Genomic DNA, 20,908 nt, shown 5'->3' with positions numbered 1-20,908 from the left:
AGCCACTCTGAAGTGTTTATCACCGTTATTGATGGAGTTTACATTGGACAGGTACATCCTGAACAATGGATATCACTTGTCACAAATGACAATCCAGCATTTTAGACAGTTCTAGACATACTTGCTTTCCATATAATAAGCAGCTCTGTATTTGTAGCCAAAGCAGTAAATATGCCAGCAAGCAGAACAATGTCTCAATAATCCAATTAAAACTGTGTCCCAAAAAATAAGGCTGTCTGTTAAGTAACAAGCCACTTCTAAAATGCACTTCCTGCAAAGAATTGCATCTTGTATTTACAGCATTTAAATGAAGTAATACCAGATTGATACAATGGCTAAGTTATGCACTACAGCAGCAACAGATGCATCTGAAAAGACAGACTGAATTTATTTCCAGACCACGTGACTTGTCTAAGTTTTTCGTTCTTGAATCTCCGGGACTGTGACCAGTTTGCTAAGGCTTTGGATAACAAAGGTGATAATGATGTAAAATAGTGGGAAGGTGTTATAGGAAGTGGCTGAAATACTGGGGTCGTAGAGTTATCTAGGTGGCCTGCTTTGTAAAGGTAGCTGAGGTTTGAGATTCGGCCTGATCCAGACAGCACCACTGAACTTTAGTGAGGTGACCGGAACGGCTGAACTTTTGAGATGGCTGAATTTACAAGTGAAATTCTCGGACTGCCAGACAAAATGTCAGACTGACAAGGTGGGAAAATGTAATTAGCTGTCCGTCCTCCCCAACAAAGGTTTGTCTTCAGGGCTGATTTAAAACACAAACCCATGCCTAATCCAATGGCGTTTCTCCAAGCTGTGCTTCTTAGCAGCCTTACTTCACTGTGTTCATGCTAAGCCTCAGATTAAGTTGGCTGGTACCTACATTTTCTTCTGGACGCCCACTACACCTGCAGCATACATGTACTTGGTACAGCTTTAATACCATCCAGTACCCTACATACAGCCATCATGACTTGGCAATTTTATCTGACAACGTTTCACCAATTGCTTTGTGCATAAAATGTTCAAAACTTAAGTTTGCTCAGTATCACCATTTTTCAACTAGTCGCAAAATCATCCAAACTGGCGACAAAATTCGAATGAATTTTTAATTTAAAATGTTTCAGTTTTAATCTATTTCTGTCATTGCATGAAATCTGATCTTGCTCTTGCACCAGGCAGGAAACATTTCAAATATCATAGCCCTGAAATCCTTAGTTACTTGTGCAAATTCCAATTCTGAAAAGATGATGATTCAGGGCTCAAGAAAATAAAAACTGATGCATTGTTCCAAACTTTAGCCAATCCAAAATGGCTTCTAAACAGCAACAAAGTCCTGATGAACATCATAAGTTGGTGTGCCAATCATTGTTCAATCACACAAAATCTGACTGCTAGCTTCGATTTGCAAAAATCACCACTTATTTCGAAAATCGGACTTCAGAATTCACTCGTATACTTATCCACACAGATCACATCCTTCCTAACAGTCTGTCAGTATAACCCACGAGTTACTCCAAACCACTGCAACAGCATGTACAATCCAGCCAGGAGTTCATCGCAACATGTGAAAATATGAAACAACTTTTCCAGCCAATTAATCTTTATAATAAATCACTTTCATTCAAGACCATCTGGCTAAAACACAACCTGGGCACCCCAAACACACAAGAATCACAAACCCACTCCAGTACCCTGGTTACGAAGGGACTCGGTACCAGCTTATCACGCAGTGGATGTTAAGTCCTCACTCAGTATGGCAGCGTGTTCCTCGAGTAAGTGTTTAGGACTGAAATCAAGGGGTGTCAAGTAGTTCAGATTCAACACGACCCTGCATGATATCAGCCTGTCTATGACACTCCCCTTAATGGCTGTCCATATACATATACCTGTACCTCACCTGCCGCTATCTTATGTACCGACGACTGATATACAGTCTCTCACAGATTTAATAAATCACCTTCATGCGGGAATAACTGGCCATTAATAGGCTGGTTGGCCGAGAGGCTTTGTCGTACTACGTGTCAAGCCCTGCATGTCATGCGCAAAACACGTTTCATCTCCGCTCGGCTGACTTGACACAATGTTCTATGTTATACCTACTATTTTTCTTATTTAGAAATTCCTTGAACGAAGGTAAGGTTATGGCTCAGATGCTCCCAGCAGGATCACAGTAAGTCCTTTAATCATTAGTACAGATATCAATCCTTCATTCCTCAAAAAGCTAAGCTAATATATGTCAGCTTGATTACATGGGACTCACTGCTGGAGATAATGAAAAGTAGTTTGAAATCAAGGTAAATCTGTCTCCAGATTAGAATGTCCACCTTATTAAAGAACACTTATCTTACTATGTATAGAGAAATAATGTTCAAATTTTGCCCTCATACAATGCTAATACAAATTTGGATATTAATATATTTTATATGTACCGATACTTTTATATAATATTTACCTAAACATATAAAAAAAAACAGCAGCATGTAATTTGGAAATTTCAGTAGTAGCACAGCAGACTACATGCAAGAGTTACTGTCTGATTTATCAGAGTGTGGTAATGTCTTCAAATTCTTATGGCTCACTTGTATTAAAATCTGACACCAAGATAGTAACCCAGATTAAGCTCTAAACCATTGCCAAAACCTACACAACCATGAAAATCTTTTCCTCACCATAACCCCATACTACAGACTTCAACGGTATACATGTCATACCATAGAAGAGCATGCCTGATCTTGGGCAGATGCAACAAAGTAATTTTTGACTATAATCAAATGCAAAAACAAAAAAGAAAACTCAAACTGCAGTTTGTGGCCTCAGAAGTTGAAATATTGATATACCAATATTTGTGCTGCCTTTAACATAAAAAGTCTTTCCAATTTTAACTCATAATTGCTTGGAAAAAAAGGCAGTTAAATCAAATATAAAACTGCAAGCTTTCGTAGTAGCAGTCCCACTATCCTACCTTGACAGAAGCTAGGTGAGTCATGGATTTTGGTTAGGAACACTGATTTTGATGGTTCAATGAAAACTGACATTTTAAACTTCTCTCTCTAGTTTGACTTTAGATCCATTTACCAGATTTAACTTTAAGACAAGTCTTCAATTTTGTACTTTGCTGAACTCTGTTGTCTGCTGGGTTTGACTCAAATTTTAAATGTAAAATATGGCTTAATAACAGTATTACCACTTTCGAACAACTATGGTCAGGCTTATGTAGAGGCCTGTAGTATAACAGATTCTGAAGTTAAGTCTTTAAATAAAAAATTCAAATTTGACTTTGGACTAATCCGAAAAGGAGTAAATATGCTCTCTGTCAAGAACACTGACACTGACAATATTAATATTTAAAGTATATAAAGATTCTTTAATCTCTATAAGGTGCAGTGAATTTGTATTTATACACACTGCACAATATTTCTTTTACAGTTCTGTGACAGCTGAGTGCTACAGGTTTACATTCTAAATAAAAGTGTTAACAATTAAAACTAACACGATATGACTAAGCTGATAACAGCACATCCGTAATTCTAAATGTGTACAAGTGCACGGTACAATCAGTACATGAACACAGTGATAAATGAAATACTCTTATGTATTATATGGATGTATGTATGCTTGGGGTTCACACTGTACTTAAAATAGAACCCCAACAACTTTTCACTATTTTCACACGAAATGTTCCCTAAACAAAAAAAAATATTTGTGCTATGTAAATGTGTAAACTGCACTTAAAAAACTATCATGTTAACTAGTTCTATTCACAAGATTGCATTAAATTTGGACGGCTTGCCTATCTTGTCGACCGCAGAACACTTGCCGGGATTATGTAATGAAAAGTCCTAAAAAGCATAGCCCATTCCATGCATTAGGCCTACCGACTGTGTGGTTTTCCAGAAGCCATCGTGTGACTTAATCTATAATCACCCCTACATGTACACTTCTTAATTAGTGCCCTGATAATAATAGAAGGAAAACAGTTTTACAACAAATATTTTGAAATATAGACTAGCAGAGCTGTATTATATCTGGGAAAAGTATGGGCAGAATAGTGATCAAAGGTGTTTACTCTGAGATATCTGGTCTACTTTCACAATTTTTCAGTAATATGGCAATGAGGAGTCATTGTGTGACTACATATACTGTGTCTTCTTTTTGGCAGGGCGAGTCCATGCCACCAATGTGCTGCCACCACTGAAGTTTCATGCCAAAGACACCAGACATGACACTCCACCCGGTCACATATTGACAGCGGACCAACCAGTCCTTGCTCTAACTTCTCAGTGGGAAGCAAGGTAACAGCATGTACCATTTTTAAAATCCTTATGCATTATCCTATCTCAATTAGTAACACAACTTTTTATGGCACACACCAGCTCAATTAGTTCTGAGCAGCATACACATTAGTTCCAAGATGAATGGTGTATTTAGAAAATACTGACACACGAAACCATTAAGGGCCCTGGTATATATGATTGGTACTTTTTCAGCCTTGCACACAGTCACACTTATGAATGACATATACGTATAAATGAGCGCTAAATGAGTTTATTAGCTCGTCAAATTGTAAAAGTGGCAGAAAGAATGTATGAAATTAAGCATGCATGGTGTAGACTAATCAAAAAAACTCACCACAATTATCACCTATGCAGCAAGTCATAGAAGAGTGTCTACATAATTACACTCTGACAATTCCCTCAGAATTGCTGGAGTTTTCTGTTCCAAACATTAACTACCTTCTCATGCATTTCACATGATCACATGTAACAAAAATATCGCTTCATTTCAACTTCTGTGTTTTCACACTCTATGCAATATTACCAAAGACACAGTGTTTCCAATATTTTGCTTAACGCAGACAAGTACGTGTGCACTAGACATCTGCACGTAGTTTTGTACATACGACATCATATATGCAAAAAATAACAGTGGAAGCCAAGTACATTATATCCTGTATGGGCAGTACTATATGCTAAAAAAAAGACATCGGTTTTCACAAGCTACATATAAATATGCAAGAGGCATGTATTGAACAATGTAGAGAGAATGTGATTTTATGATGCACCAGTTCATATTAATTAATGCATGCAGCAGTGTTCTAGTATTATACAAAAACCCTACATCCAGTGCTGCTACAACATACACTGCATCTGTGTATTATATATCATAGTATATACCAAATGAACCTGAACTACATAATGTTGTCCAAATAATACATATGTGCTCACTCCCTGAACAAATTCAGTGTTAGCAATGCTTACATTATTTATGGTACAAACACACACACATTTACACACCCATTTACAAACATACAGATTTATAAACACACACTGACAAACATACACATTTATAAACACACACTGACAAACATACACATTTATAAATACATACTGACAAACATACACATTTACAAAAACAAACAGATTTTACAAACTTGTTAATTACACATACTGGCTGTAGTTCTGATTTACTCACACTTGTTTGGAAAGATAGTGTGACGTACGCGTACAGTTTAATTGCTGATAACAAAAATCTTTTTTAGCTTTCTTACCACAGGGTCTTCATAATCGACCTTATTCTTTGGTCCTTAATATTCAAAGCAAATGAAACTACACACTAACAAGGCCTTGCAGCTGGCATAGAGGAGTACATCCAGTAAGTCATAACTATAGCACCAAATATCAGATGACACATTCTTTAATGTTACAAAAAGCAAGATCTTTCTTGTTTCCGGTTCAGTGTAACCTTTACCTATTTTCAAGGCTGTCCTTCTGATTAACCTCAGTAACCTAACACAGGGTTTTCTAGACAGACAAACATACTAGATTGTCAAATACATTGTATGGACTAGAATCATCCAAACCACTTGGCCCAATGAAAAGCCAACTATCTAAATTTTTCTACTTCAACATTTTACATCAATAAATCCTGCTTTTAAACAATAGAAACAATTTAAATCATTCCTTCGGACTGGTAACTTGTCATGTTAAGTGGCGAACACAGTGGTTTCTCCTAATTGGCGGCTGGAGGTAAATGTTACAAATGTTCTGAGACAACATGAACAAAAGCAACACTGAGTACATCCTGGTAGAGTGAATAAGACACAATATACCCACAGGCATTGAAATTCACAGGATGTTCCTGTCGCAAGCCCAAAATTAAGACTTTCTTCAGAACAAAGGGCAGGCTGCTGTAAATTTTAGAGATGTTGTGATAAGGGGCAAAAAAAATCCATTCTGTGGATATAGTTGTAATGTTTGAAAGTTTACTTATGGTTAATCAGACGGACAGACAAACAGACAATCCCATGTATCATAATACAACCCATAAATTATACTGGTATATAAAAAGTGAGCTAAAAGAAATAAACTACTGTGATTTGTACCGATTACATCTTCTAAACGACAGCAGATTTTATGACATATTTTTCCCCCTCAAGCAGCCAGGTATGCTTATATAGAGTTATAGTGTACCCTGGAAGATGTGATCAAGGCTCTTATACCTCCGCTAACATACAGCCAGATGACCCATCTTAGCAAATACAAGCACTGCAAGCAGGTTGTTTACACAATCCAGTTGGAAGCACGTTACACAGAGCATTCAATTCATGGGAAAGCCTCAGACACTACAGGATATACCACACACGTTGTATTTATTTTTTACTCATTTTTACCAATATCTTGGTTTCATAGTATGACACATGGAATTTGATCTGTTTAACATATATGCTCTCTGTGTACGACAATGTAGCCTAAACTAAAAAAAAGAGCCACCACCCGCCACCAAAATGCTTCTTCCATATAATGCATTCCTGAATTCAGTGCACTGTACCAGCTTTGCATGGAACCATTTATGATCAGTAGTCTTTTTTCAGAGACAGATTTCAGACATATTTTAATATATTAAACCACAAATGAAGCCAATCCCATCATGTGTATACTAGCTTTTGGGTTGCTGTCCTACACCTTTAACTCTGATGTAATAGCCTCAAAAACGACAGGAATCATATCAAAGCTTGTATTTATCCAGGCAAAGACACCAACTCCACTAAAAAGATTTCACAACAATAATTCTGAAGTATTTTCATTAATTGGAGATAAATTTTATCTTGAAACAGGCAAAGTGGCAATAAAACTTAAAAAGATTGAGGTAAGCCAGGATTAGGAACTCAACACGATCGGAGAAAACAAACTGAACTTTGGCCAACAGGGTACTGAGAACACATATAACACAGCACACAAGATTAGCAAAAGTGATTTATTTGTTTATTTGACAGGCATTTTCAACACAGCAGTCAAGATTATTTCATATGCATAGCACAGGCCAGGGGTATACAGGCTCGCTAGTTGAGAGGAAAATGAGAGAACTTGCCGGTTATCTAACAGGATTCAATCCCCGACGCCATTCTCGAAACTACGTAAATTCTTTTCAATTTTTTTTTTTTTTTTTACATCAATGACGATATCTGGCTATAAACCACACAAGGCGACATGATTTATGACATAAGTTAAAAAAAAAACTGACAAGCAGAATTTTGTGCAAAACCATGACATGAGACAGCCCAGAATGAAGTTCGTTACAATGTTACATATACATATATAGAACTTTCTAATCTTTAACAATTCTTCAACAGAACGCCAAGACAGATTAATTCACAGTGCAAAATACTTACTTGTTAGTATATCTATTTTCAAAATCAACAGAGAAAATATAACACATCTTTAGCAATAGTTGTACCAGTGATATTGTCTGCAGATCAAGATTTGGATTTGCGGACTGTATATATCTAAGATCAGATCAGACAAAAGATTCCAAACAGAATTTATTTGTAATGGGAATTATATATGTGCATTAAAATGAAGTTAAAAAATTGCAATAAGCTGTACTAAACTATTGCAACTATAGCGCGAAGATGTGTATGTCCTTCTACATACACCAAAAACAAAGAATCAATACACCATGTGTAAGCATGTTGCTTTTTTTGAATGAATGAATGAACATTTGGGGTTTAATGTCATTGTTTTGCAGAATACTTCATTTTTTTTTTATGTCCACATGTAAGAATGAGTTATTGTAATCAATACGATAAATAGCTACATGAAAATTTTTCACAGAGAAAGAGGTTAATTATTAAATAATGAGCAAATCATTTAAATGGAAATTCTAAGCCCACATCATCCAACTGGAGCGAAACTGAATGCCCTTCTGACACATGTGTATGTAAAAAAAAATATTTGTTTGACACTGTCAATCAAATTTAACACAAACACTCAATGCAGGGAAACTATTGATAAGCCGATTTGTTGGTTTGATTCCAATTCTTGATGATTTCATAACCCTGGCATTTTGTGAAAAAGGAATTGATCACCAGCAGGTGTTCAAGCTATCATGCACTTGGGGTTGTCTTTATTAAGCAACTTAAGATTTAAGTCATAAATTATTTTCCAGTGTTTAAAAAGCCAAACTCAGGACAGGAAAGAACTCAAACTGTGGATGGTACATTGTTCTGCAGTAAATAACCAGTTTTCAAATTTTCAAACTTTCTAGAGAAAAAATTTTAATTGTAGCTGTGTTAAAATGTTTGACTCAAATCTTCGGACATCTGATAAGTATGGGCCCGATGATTCATTTGTTTCTGGGAACAGGCATACGCGCCATATTATGAAACCTCTCAAAACAAAATGGAGTTTTTATAAACTTGGGCATGTAACAGGTAAAGCCTTCCAAGTAACCACAGACATAATGTACACAATATACATTCATGCTGACATTATGTGCACTGCACACAGTAGGCTGAAGGAAAAGCTTTATCAGAGCAGTTATCCATGCTTATGAGCCATGCTAAGGAATTCTGAGCCCTTCAGTTCAATATTTGTTTGTTTACATAATCCTTAGATCTGTGTTCATTCGGGAGAGCATATCCATAGCTAAATCAGGAGTTCCGACCCACAACTACACCTCCACCTATAATTATGCCAGCCTGGAGATTGAGCTATAGTGTACAGTTTGTAATCAATAAAGCCACCTAGGACAATAAGGACTTGAGCATAAAGCTTTTAACACTTTACAATTCATCTAGCTCTGGTACTGCATGCATGGCATTAGTTGTGACTGCTATACTGGGGTGGGGAGGTGTGTGTGTGTGGGGGGGGGGGGATACAGAGAGCTTTTAACAATAACTATGGCTAGCATGATTGATTCAATCTGTCAAGACAAAACTGTAAGAATTAAGGCGACGGCATGTCCCACGGTTGACAACTTTACACTGGACATGGGATAAGAGTATACTATTCAACCTGCATGATCATGTCTCTAGCTCTGTGTAGAATAAATTCACAGTGTACATGTACTAATATAAGTAGCCTGAAAATATTGTGGCTGTCTTTTAATACATACATGTACAACCCATTACAGCATTTGACCTATTATTTTGAATATAATTTACTCATTTTGCTGTTGCTGAGAGTTCTGTTTTTGCTGAGTTCTGTTGTTGCTAAGAGTGCTTTTGTTGCCAAGTTCTGTTGTTGCTGAGAGTTCTGCTCACATTTGAAAGATGCCTTTAGGTTTGTTTGGAATGTAGTATATTACCCTATTGTAATATGGGAAATTTCAGCTCCAAAAGTATCATATTATATCACTTTTTTTCTTCTAAAAATACAGTTTTACATGCTAATTTTAAAGAAAAAAATACAGTATTTCCAGTTCTTTGGAGTTAAGTATTTAGTTTTTGATCTCAAAATCATCCAGGTCAGGTTCGTTTATTAAATTTTTATATGTATATGAGTCAAAGAAAAAACTGGAATAGCCAATAATAAATTCAAAGATCCCCAACAGCTAGCTCAGCTTTGACAATGAAAACAAACTTTTTTACTTTATTTACTTCATTGTTACGTAGCACTATATTCAACAATTATTCACGGACACTGTGGCAGTCAATTTTGTGGGTGGAGGAAAATGAAGTGCCTGGGGAAAACCACCAATCTTGGGCAAGTCACTGATGAATGGATCTTTACAAAGTGTGACACACAGACATGCACATGCACACCAATGTTGGGCAAGTCACTGATGAATGGATCTTTACAAAGTGTAACACACAGACATGCACATGCACACCAATGTTGGGCAAGTCACTGATGAATGGATCTTTACAAAGTGTAACACACAGATATACACATACACACCAATGTTGGGCAAGTCACTGATGAACAGATCTTTACAAAGTGTGACACACAGATATACACATGCACACCAATGTTGGGCAAGTCACTGATGAACGGATCTTTACAAGGTGTGACACACAGATATACACATGCACACCAATGTTAGGCAAGTCACTGACGAACGGATCTTTACAACGTGTGACACACAAATACACACATTCACACCAATGTTGGGCAAGTCATTGATGAACGGATCTTTACAAAGTGTGACACACAGATATACACATGCACACCAATGTTAGTCAAGTCACTGATGAACGGATCTTTACAACGTGTGACACACAAATACACACATTCACACCAATGTTGGGCAAGTCACTGATGAACGGATCCTTACAAAGTGTGACACACAGATATACACATGCACACCAATGTTGGGCAAGTCACTGATGAACGGATCTTTACAACGTGTGACACACAAATACACACATTCACACCAATGTTGGGCAAGTCACTGATGAACGGATCTTTACAAAGTGTGACACACAGATATACACATGCACACCAATGTTGGTGCAAGGTAAATGGTCTTTAATGATGACTCCTTATTGTCAGCAAGGCCCCATGAAGAGTAAGCGCCAGGCAATACACCATTTCCTTGTTCACAGCAAGGATTGATCCCACACCATGTATGTCCTAACAACCAAAAGACAAGCATCGGAACAACACAGCCCCGAGGCGCTTCCCTCTTATTTACAACAAGTATGCAGGCAAATTAATGATGGTCAATTCATAACCTAATCAAATAGCACAGCCTGGAAATGGCAGATGTAATCAATGGGCCAAATTAGTCCAACACATCATTTCATTGCATACCACATCCATAAAAATCAGAAGAACCAGTCTCCATTCAATCAAATAGGACACGAATAAGTTTGACAAAACATAATGATGGAAAAAAAAATATCTTTCATTTCTGTCAAAAGGCTATTCAGTACTTTTTCCTTAATAACAATTAGGCTTTGTTGCAATTATGCTGGGTGTAATTAAGAGTTTTCACACGCTGTGCGCAGGTGGTAAGAAAGGACAGTTACTTTTTCCTGCATGGTATTTTTGCCTTTGGCAGACCGGTGTATGTTAAGATTTTATGTCCGCATACGTCAACTTAATTGCATGGAATGTTAAAGAGTTTTACCCAAGATCCTTAAAGTTCAGACTGCACCCACAAATGTCTGAACTTCAAATGTCTGGGGAAAATGCCACAGAATTTCAACTCCTTTGAAAACTGTTTTTTCACCTAGACTCAATAACTTCTTTTTAACACTAGTTTGGTCTAGAGAATTATGACACTGTTTCTTAGCCTCTGTTGATATGTTGATACTTTACTTACATTACTCATTATACATGTATAGATCTCCATGTCATTCCACATGTTATCAACATAGTATCAACACTCAAGTCAACCATCAATGTTTTCCCCACACACATTAACCACTTGAAAGTCCACTGATCAATGACTGAAACACTGCTGCCTTAGGTCTGACTCCTTCAAACAATATACAAGAAAATGATAAGTCCAGCACTAAAGACACTGCCAGCAATCCCCCTTTCGCATTAATACCACCCATAACCATATTGGACCAGGTCTCAAAGAAGGAGACTTTGATAAAATTATGGCTGGGCAGAGTCAGACTGATTAATATCCGACTGATTCTATCTGACAGTCAGGGGGCAGAATTATGTTATACAGAGTTTGGGATTAAAACCTGTCAATCTTTTAAATTGTACATCAGTTTCATCATGATTTCCTTCATTTAACTGAAGAACCAAATTTAAACATTGAGGAAGATGAGTAGCGGAACCCACTACCATCCAACATACGACTGGAGAGGAACCCCAAATGAGCTGGACTTGAACTCACAACCATCACATTGGTGAGAGTCCTCTTGGGAATCTGTGCTGTTCCAGCATCCCCCCAGTGAGGTGGTTAATTTTGACTACTCATGTCACTGCCGAAATATATCCTGCAAATACACAGCTGCAAAATATAAGCACGAGTATGCGAGAAAAGTTACCAGGTAACAATTAATTAAGCGCACCATGTTAGTCAAGACTGACAATGCATGACACAACATCACACAATTGGGTGTATCAATGTCACTGAGCTTGCAGTCATTAGGAAAGACACTATTCATTAATAAGAAATTAATAGTTTCAAGACGGAATATGTTGAGGAAAACAGATCATTTCACCAGAATCAATATTATTTATCTGACTGTTGGTTTACGCCATACTCAAGAATATTTCCCATATATGACGGTGGCCAGCAATCTGGTGGGAGGAGACTGAGCAGAGCCCAGGGCAAACTCACGATCATCCACAGGTTGCTGGCAGACCTTCCCATTTACAGCCGGACTGGAAGCCAGTATGAACTGGGCTTGAACTCACAGCGACAATACTGATGAGAGGCTCTGGCCTGTTACCCCCACCTCTCCTAAGCCACACAGCCCCCCCCCACCCCCACCACCACCCATTTCACCACAAAGAAAGATGCAAGCTGAATGTTATCAGATCACAATATCCATCAGGATAAACATAAACAAGAACATAAACAAGCACACCTTCTTAGAAGTGCTTAGCATCAAGTTAAAATAGTTTAAACTTCTATCAAAAAAAAAAAAGAGAAATTGCAGGAATAATTCTTCAGTCCACATAATGTGCATGAACACGATGATTTGCCAGCATTGTGCGTTATCTTAATCGTGTCATTAGTGGTTGTGCCACAGTGTGTAATTTCCTCTTACATCACTGGTTGGTTTGGGAGAGGAAGTATTTACCCATGCTGCCGATATGAACCTCAGCCGGTTGGATGGCAGCGTTAGTCCATTCAGTTTGTCAAAGAAAGTTCTACACTCAAAATGCTAAACCCATAACTGAAACATTATCAGATTATCCACTAATTTTACTCTCATCCTGATAAGATTATCCACTCACCTTACTCACATCCTGATAAGATTATCCACTCATCTTACTCACATCCTGATCAGATTATCCACTCATCTTACTCACATCCTGATCAGATTATCCACTCATATTACTCACATCCTGATCAGATTATCCACTCATATTACTTCCATCCAGATCAGTTTATCCACTCACCTTACTCACATCCTGATCAGATTATCCTCTCATTTTACTCTCATCCTGATAAGATTATCCACTCATCTTATTCACATCCTGATCAGATTATCCTCTCATCTTACTCACATCCTGATCAGATTATCCACTCATCTTACTTCCATCCAGATCAGTTTATCCACTCACCTTACTCACATCCTGATCAGATTATCCACTCACCTTACTCACATCCTGATCAGATTATCCACTCATTTTACTCACATCCTGATCAGATTATCCTCTCATTTTACTCACTTCCTGATCAGATTATCCTCTCATATTACTCACATCCTGATCAGATTATCCTCTCATCTTACTCACTTCCTGATCAGATTATCCACTCATTTTACTCACTTCCTGATCAGATTATTCACTCATCTTACTCACATCCTGATCAGATTATCCACTCACCTTACTCACATCCTGATCAGATTATCCACTCATCTTACTCACATCCTGATCAGATTATCCACTCATCTTACTCACATCCTGTCCAGATTATTCACTCATCTTACTTACATCCTGAATAATTTCCTGATCAGATTATCCACACATCTAAATCCCATCCTAATCAGATTATGCAGTCTGATCAGTTTGCAGCCTAAATGCCACCCTAGTCTGAGTGACAAGTATTTGAAAAGTCATCTCTATAAGAACAAAAAGCCTCAACCATAGGTCCACTATATTCCAAAACTATTATGAGCTGTTATGTAAAAAAGATATTCTATGCAGTAAGCATCACAATAAATGCCAGTATATCTAGCTTTTTGTGTGTACAAAATGAATGGTGAGTGGGATCAAGGGTACAGTGTACATCACAAAGGCCAGGTCTACCATGTGCTCCCTGCCTGACTGCTTTAAGGTCATCCTACCCAATAAAATTATCACCCTGGAAATTCATGTCCATTTACTCTCGACATCAGACTTTTCGTGGTTGGAGGCGTCACAAAAGTCAGGAAAACTGTTTTGTCACACCAATCATGGAGGCTTTATGGTATTAAGTGTCACATAGAGTGCATTAAACCCACGATCTAAACCAGTTCTGGGGAGAATCATTTGTGCATATCATACTTAATACATGCTTTCTAGTTGACATGGACTTGTATAGGGGTGCTTTCGTAAAACAGTTAACTGCTATGAAAAACTCCTGTAACATTTTCTAACTGTTACTGATGTGGACATGGCTTAGGCTGAATCTTAACTTAATAATTCGTGAGTTTTGTAGCCCATTAGCTCACTAGTCACATAATCTCAATAATGTCACTGAAGCATATTATCTACCATGCCAGGACATCAAGCTTAACAAATACTGTGACGATACAAGAACTACTATCAGTTACAACTTAACAGTGATTATTAAAATATTACACGCCAAAGTGACTAGCAATGAAACTATAAACGTACAGGGTGGCCTCCGTGGCTCAGTTTGTTAGTGCGCTAGCGCAGCATAATGACCCAGAAGCCTCTCACCAATGCAGCCGCTGTGAGTTCAAAACCAGCTGGCTTCCTCTCCAGACGTACATGAGAAGGTCTGTCAGCAACCTGCTGATGGTCAGGGGTTTCTTCTGGACTGTGCCCTGTTTCCTCCCATCATAATGCTGGCACCGTCACATAAGTGAAATATTCTTGAGTATGGCGTAAAACACCAATCAAATAAATAAATAAATATACAGGTACGCATATCATCTATGTAAAAATGCACAGTTGATATCTACACAGGCTCTTTTCTATTCCAGGAAGAAAGTTGTGCTGTTTGCGTAGTTAAATGTCAAATGTGTTTGATATTCCAAATGTCCATTAAAATATAACAAAAGACAGACTGGTGGTTTTCAAGCTCTATCATCACAAATAAGGACAGTACAGTTAAAAGTTCTGATACTATAATAATTAATCGGTATAGGTAAAACATAATCAATTAGTACAAACATGTACTTGTATTATCAAATCACTACTATATATTCATCAATATAAAATATCATGTCAGTTCATTTAAGAATCCGTTTTTCTCAATATACATCTGAGAAGTGGATCAACAACAAGTAATGGCTGCAACCTAAACTTCAGAACACTGGATTTTTAACAATTTAAATGCTTACTGACCACGCATTTTAATGGGTTTTAATTTGATTGCCATTTTATGCCGTACTCAAAAATATTTCACTTATACAATGGTGGCCAGGATTATGGTTAGAGGAACTGAACAGAACCTGGGGAAAACCTGCGACCATCCGTAGGTTGCAGGCAGACCCTCCCACATATGGCTGGAGGGGAAGCCAGCACGAAAAGGACTTGAATTCACATTTTAATGAGCATCTCACAATAACAAGATTACAAAACTATTTATTACTCTCTCTTGCCTACATCCCCATCCTTTAAAGACCACATCTAGCGGCCTAGCCCAGGAATTTGCCGAACTTCTTCATACAGTGTAATTAAAAAGTTTTAAAAAAAGAAAATTTGACAAAGCTGATTGTGACATAATTACCCCATCAATGTAAACCTGTTTGCACGTCCTTGTGCTGACCCCGGCAGGGCACACAATCATATGTCTTAATACCACAGTAATTGAGTAACTTGACAGTATTAGCACTCATCATATACCGCATGCATCTACATTAACACATACGCATTTATGTATATATATACACCTTAATTATGTGTACCTATCCTTTACATTGCTACCCAACACCTCAAGCCCACAACTTTTACAATTGACTTGCTTGTTATGAAAAAAAAAGGCGCAACAACAAGTAAAAGCCAAAAATCAAAGAAATAATGAATAATGAAAATAAACAAATGCAATAAGGCCATAGGCCTATACTCTCTATACAGGTCAACTAACTCAAGTATAGTATCGGGATACAAGTAAAGCTTACTGATGTCCATTAATCGGATATATGACACCTTAACATGTTATGAATATATACATGTCAAAAAACAGGTGTTAGTGTCCGCAGTGTGTTTGGCCTACATGATCACGCTGTGCAGTGCTGTTTGAGTGACATATCACCAACTACGGTAATCAAGATATTCGGTAATGAACTCCCACCTAAATGTCACTCTGACATAGCCCCCGCCTATTCTTTGCCACTGACCATCCCATATATAAACACGTGGTCTGCCATGAGCAAGTTTGATTTCGCTGTGAAGTTCACTGAGAAAGAAATCGAATTAGTTTGGATACTTACGCGCCATGTTCTACGCAAGCCGTGTGGCAGGCCGGGTGTTTTTAGTGCCCGTACTCCCTCCGGTCCATGCCCGCCTGACCCAGGCCGGGGTCCCTCGATCCGTCACACACCGTACTCAGTCCCCCGCGGGCCAAAACGAAACACACACAACTGTAAATTTCCACTCAGTTAGAATTGGTATCACTCTTCACCCACACACATCACTCTGTGGGTTCAGTAAACGTCCGCGATGTCGTTCGTATATAACTTGGTTGATTTAACAGAGCTCTCTCAACGCCAGGTAAAAAGCGTCCTGTAAAAATCTCAGTGAGTTTCTTGCCTGTGCCAGGTAAGCCAACACCTGAACGCACTGGCGTGTCACAACGCTTTGGAGTGACGTACCAGAGTTCGGCAATTGGCACGGCTCCAAGTGTCGTGTGTGAGAGCGAATGCCACTGTCCCTGCTTTTGCTTCAACAGTTTCAGAGCAACAGCTAAAGGTGTAGAGTTTGACCGGGAGTCCAAATTTAGCGACTACAGGAGCCATGTGCTATGACTTAGTACGAACATTTGCCGAGAGTTTTCTTCATCAAACAAAAGAACTTCAAAACTAAGGCCTCACTATAAATTACATCAAAAGACGATGTGCTGGCAAAGCACACGTACTATAAAGCCAGAGACGTTCGTGTGATTTGTACACTTTATACGGACCAGTTATTATGTCTGTAATTCACTCAGTCAGCAGTGATGAATGACACTTTTAACTTTTTGCCATCAGACGTGAACATATCTAAGTAATTAATAGTTTGTGACGGGATATTATTCGCATCCACGATTAAAAAAAATAAATAAATAAATAAAAGAAGAGACGCAGACACGCGCGACTGTTCCATCATTTTCACACTGTGTGAAAATCTGTACAAAATCATCAATCAATTCGCTAATGAAACAATCATTCATTTGATCAGTCAGCCAGCCGTTCAACCAGGCAATCAGCTTATGTGTGGGGAAAATCAATCAATTCACAATCCAAGTACACGTGGGTGCATTCAGAGTACATGCATGTGATACCCAACAGTAATTCATCACAGTATAGGCCAGCATAAGCTTATGAGGTTTATAATCAAATCCGTCAATCACTATATCTATAAGTCAACCAGCCACCCCTCTAGCCAATCGTTTACCGTCTCGGTGAGAAATCATCAACCCACTCCCATCGATCATGTGTGCAGCCACAAAATGTTAATCCCGCACACTGCTGCCTGGGCGTGTATACGTGTAGGTAAACGTGCACATTTACATGTAACGTGCACGTGTTGCACAGGAAGTGCTTACAAAAGCCCATTGAAGATTCTTTTATTACCCCTTCCGGTGTATTCTCCCGGAGATGCATAAGTGTCGCATAAGTAGGGGATAATCCAAGAGATGAACATCAATAAGCAATCGGAAGTAACTTCTCGTTCGGCATGCGTACATCTCAATACTGTTATCAGCGTGCTTACAGCTCGACACAGTGTGTATCGTCTTTCCCACAATACGATTACTGTACACAATAGTACGCTATCTAATTTAAATTTATCACTTAAGGTTTTAGAACACTCGATCCAGCACTCGAACACGTTCAGATTTACGGTGCATGTAAAAATAATTCATGTGTCTATTTATTTCACTTTCTAATGATGTCGAGAGAAGGGTATAGAATTTGAGGGATTAAGAAGGAGCTTATCAATGCTATGAAGAAAATAAATTAAAAGTTCGTGTTCCAGGCAATAAATGCAAAGTTTGTTTGAATGTATATAGTGATATATATTTTGACTATGTGGATGATAAATATGGAGACAGTTAAGAAAATGAACAACTGGTTTCGATATGGTATGATATTCATTGACACTGGATGCGAAATGCATGGACAAGGCTGTATAAATCTCAACAAAATATGCATGTGAATAATTTTTGATTTTATTGAATATAATGGTCATGGGTACATATGACACATGGAAGTATTTTTGGCCACTGATCTCCGCTTGCATGCGTGAATTAATATACAGCTGGTATATATAAACCCAGCGAAAAAGCCCAACGTTGAACATACACATATGTGGAAGTGCTACGCTATGTTCAACGATCCGTAACCTCGTACACGTGGGTTATAATGGAGAAGGACAGTGTTGGTACTTGATCTTTATATTGTAATAACTGTACATCTATAAGTTCTATAAATACGGCTTTTGTCAAGGAGAGGTTCACTCTTTGTAAAATTCTCCATACAGAAAGAAATCTATTTATTCAAGAATAAAGGCCGGTTACTCTGTTTGGTCTGAATTACGTAACGCCGGCCTTGTATTTGAATGTCTTGTTGACATGTTTTATCGTGAAGCCTTCCAATCCCACTGACGTTAATTTCACAGTCTGCATAGGTGCATGGTATTTAAATCTGCAGAGGTGATTTCAAAAATGCTAAAACTTATACGAATTATAACCAATCCCAAATCACAAACAAAGAGAGGCGGACGTGTATAAACCTATATATTTGTAATATGAACTTTAACCTATTTCATTCAACACGTTTCTAGCAAAGGAAAGCAATGTTATCCAAAAACAAATACGTTGAAAAAGAGAATAACACGGAATTTTGGAATTTTGAATTTATTTATGGTATTAGTTTATGTGTTCGATCATATGAGTTGTAACTCCATGCAGATTGCTATCAATATAACTGTATGTATGTATGTATATACGCAAAAGCATGCACATATTGGGTAGAAAACCTCTACAGTTTTCACGTATTCGGAGTTAATTTTTCTTTTCTGCGGGGAGTTTGATTTAAAGTCTTCCAACTTTTACATAATATATCTTTACACTGCATGGGCTGGAAGTGTTCTTTTTAACCCGAAAGGGGTGTATGTGTTTTACAATTTCAAATATAGCATCTTTAGCCGTTCGTTTGATATGGACCGCATTTTCCCCTTCAAATCCTGAAAAGTTCATGACATGCCTTGTCATAAGTAAATTCAGTATACTTTTCTGCGTGAGTATGGGTGGTACAAGCTTCTCAGTTCTCTGATAGACATCATTTTCAACTGATTGATGTTTAAGGTTGTACTCAAGAGTTTTTCACTTATACGACGGATGCATATGTTCATGTATGTCAACATTTTGTGCAGTCTGTAGGCCTATAAACGTTACCTTTTTTGTGGACGTTCAGTTACTTAGCCAGTCAATTAATGGATTGATAGCCTGAGGATATTAATGTCACGTCTAGCATGATGCCATGCAGTTTTAGTGTCACTATACTTATATCTGCCTCTTAATGGAGCGCGAAATGTCTTCACGGACTGTATAACTGCTCCATTCGCTTGTTATCTTTTGTGTTATTCTATTTGCTGATTTTAATTAACTACAATCTACAATAGCTTTTATATTGCTCTTTTTCGTTTTTTTTTTTTTTTGTTTTTTTTTTTGTTTTGAACATTTTCACACGGTATTGTATTAATTACACTGTTGTTTGATATCTACGCTTTGTTAGCCCTTTAAGTGCAAATGTTGGACTTCCTACACACATTGTATTTCGATCATTTGACAATGTATGACCTTTACGTTATCGTTCGATCTTTTTTTTTTTTTTTTCACCACATTGTTAAATTTGCCTCCGATAGTTGATGTAACAGTATGTACAACCTACACCATTGTACCTGCGAGGTACAATATGTGTAATAAACGCATTCCCTCTTGGTGCCATTCAAAATCGTAGAAGTTGGTAGAGCTGGAGGCGGTAGATCCAGGGCCAATAGATAAGACCTTAAAGAGGAGGTTGTAACTCCTCGTTTAGCGTTCAGCATTAAGGGTACAGTGCACCGATTGGTTGACCCGTATCAGTATAATGGCTCGGGCGGGGCGACTTACTTGCCTTCGGTAAATCGTCTTAGTGAAGCAGCACTAGATAAAAGAGCGGTGGAAATCCGTCATACAACAAGGAGCCACATAACATGCACTCTAAGGACTCCTTCTTCGTCATATGACGGAAAAATTGTACGAGCAGTACGACGTTAAACCCCAAGCACACACACACTCACTCAAAAGCGTAGATGTATTGTCACAATTCTTTTGATTTTGTTTTCGTAAATATATAGGATTACATTTGAACTATTCCCTCAGAGTTAATACTTCATTTAATTTTGCAGGTGATTTATTTTTTAGAAAAGGTCTTTCTTTGTATCTCCAAATTATATGTAATTTTCCATGCAAATCCGTTGCAGATCTTTTGGGGAATCAAGAGAAGTTGACGTCTACGATGAATTTATGTTTGACATGCCAGTCCTTTATATACGTAACTCCACTGTCATCACGTGTTTGAAATCCACAATATGTGTATAACGGAGGCCTTTGATCATTTATGTATATAACATATTAC

The 20,908-nt window shown here is 37.8% G+C and overlaps 1 protein-coding gene across 1 annotated transcript in view; it reads right to left on the bottom strand.

The window, feature by feature from the left end:
* LOC135482365 (uncharacterized) overlaps positions 1-17,011 on the bottom strand; it is a 44,231-nt gene extending 27,220 nt beyond the window's left edge. The window contains 1 exon segment of the mRNA XM_064762316.1: positions 16,520-17,011. Within this exon segment, the coding sequence (XP_064618386.1) occupies positions 16,520-16,526 (7 nt within the window). The 5' untranslated portion in view covers positions 16,527-17,011.
* Positions 17,012-20,908: the final 3,897 nt, after the last annotated feature.

The sequence above is a fragment of the Liolophura sinensis genome, chromosome 1, assembly GCF_032854445.1.
Source record: "Liolophura sinensis isolate JHLJ2023 chromosome 1, CUHK_Ljap_v2, whole genome shotgun sequence".
Taxonomy (NCBI): Eukaryota; Metazoa; Mollusca; class Polyplacophora; order Chitonida; family Chitonidae; genus Liolophura; species Liolophura sinensis.
This window is presented reverse-complemented; position numbering and strand designations above follow the sequence as displayed.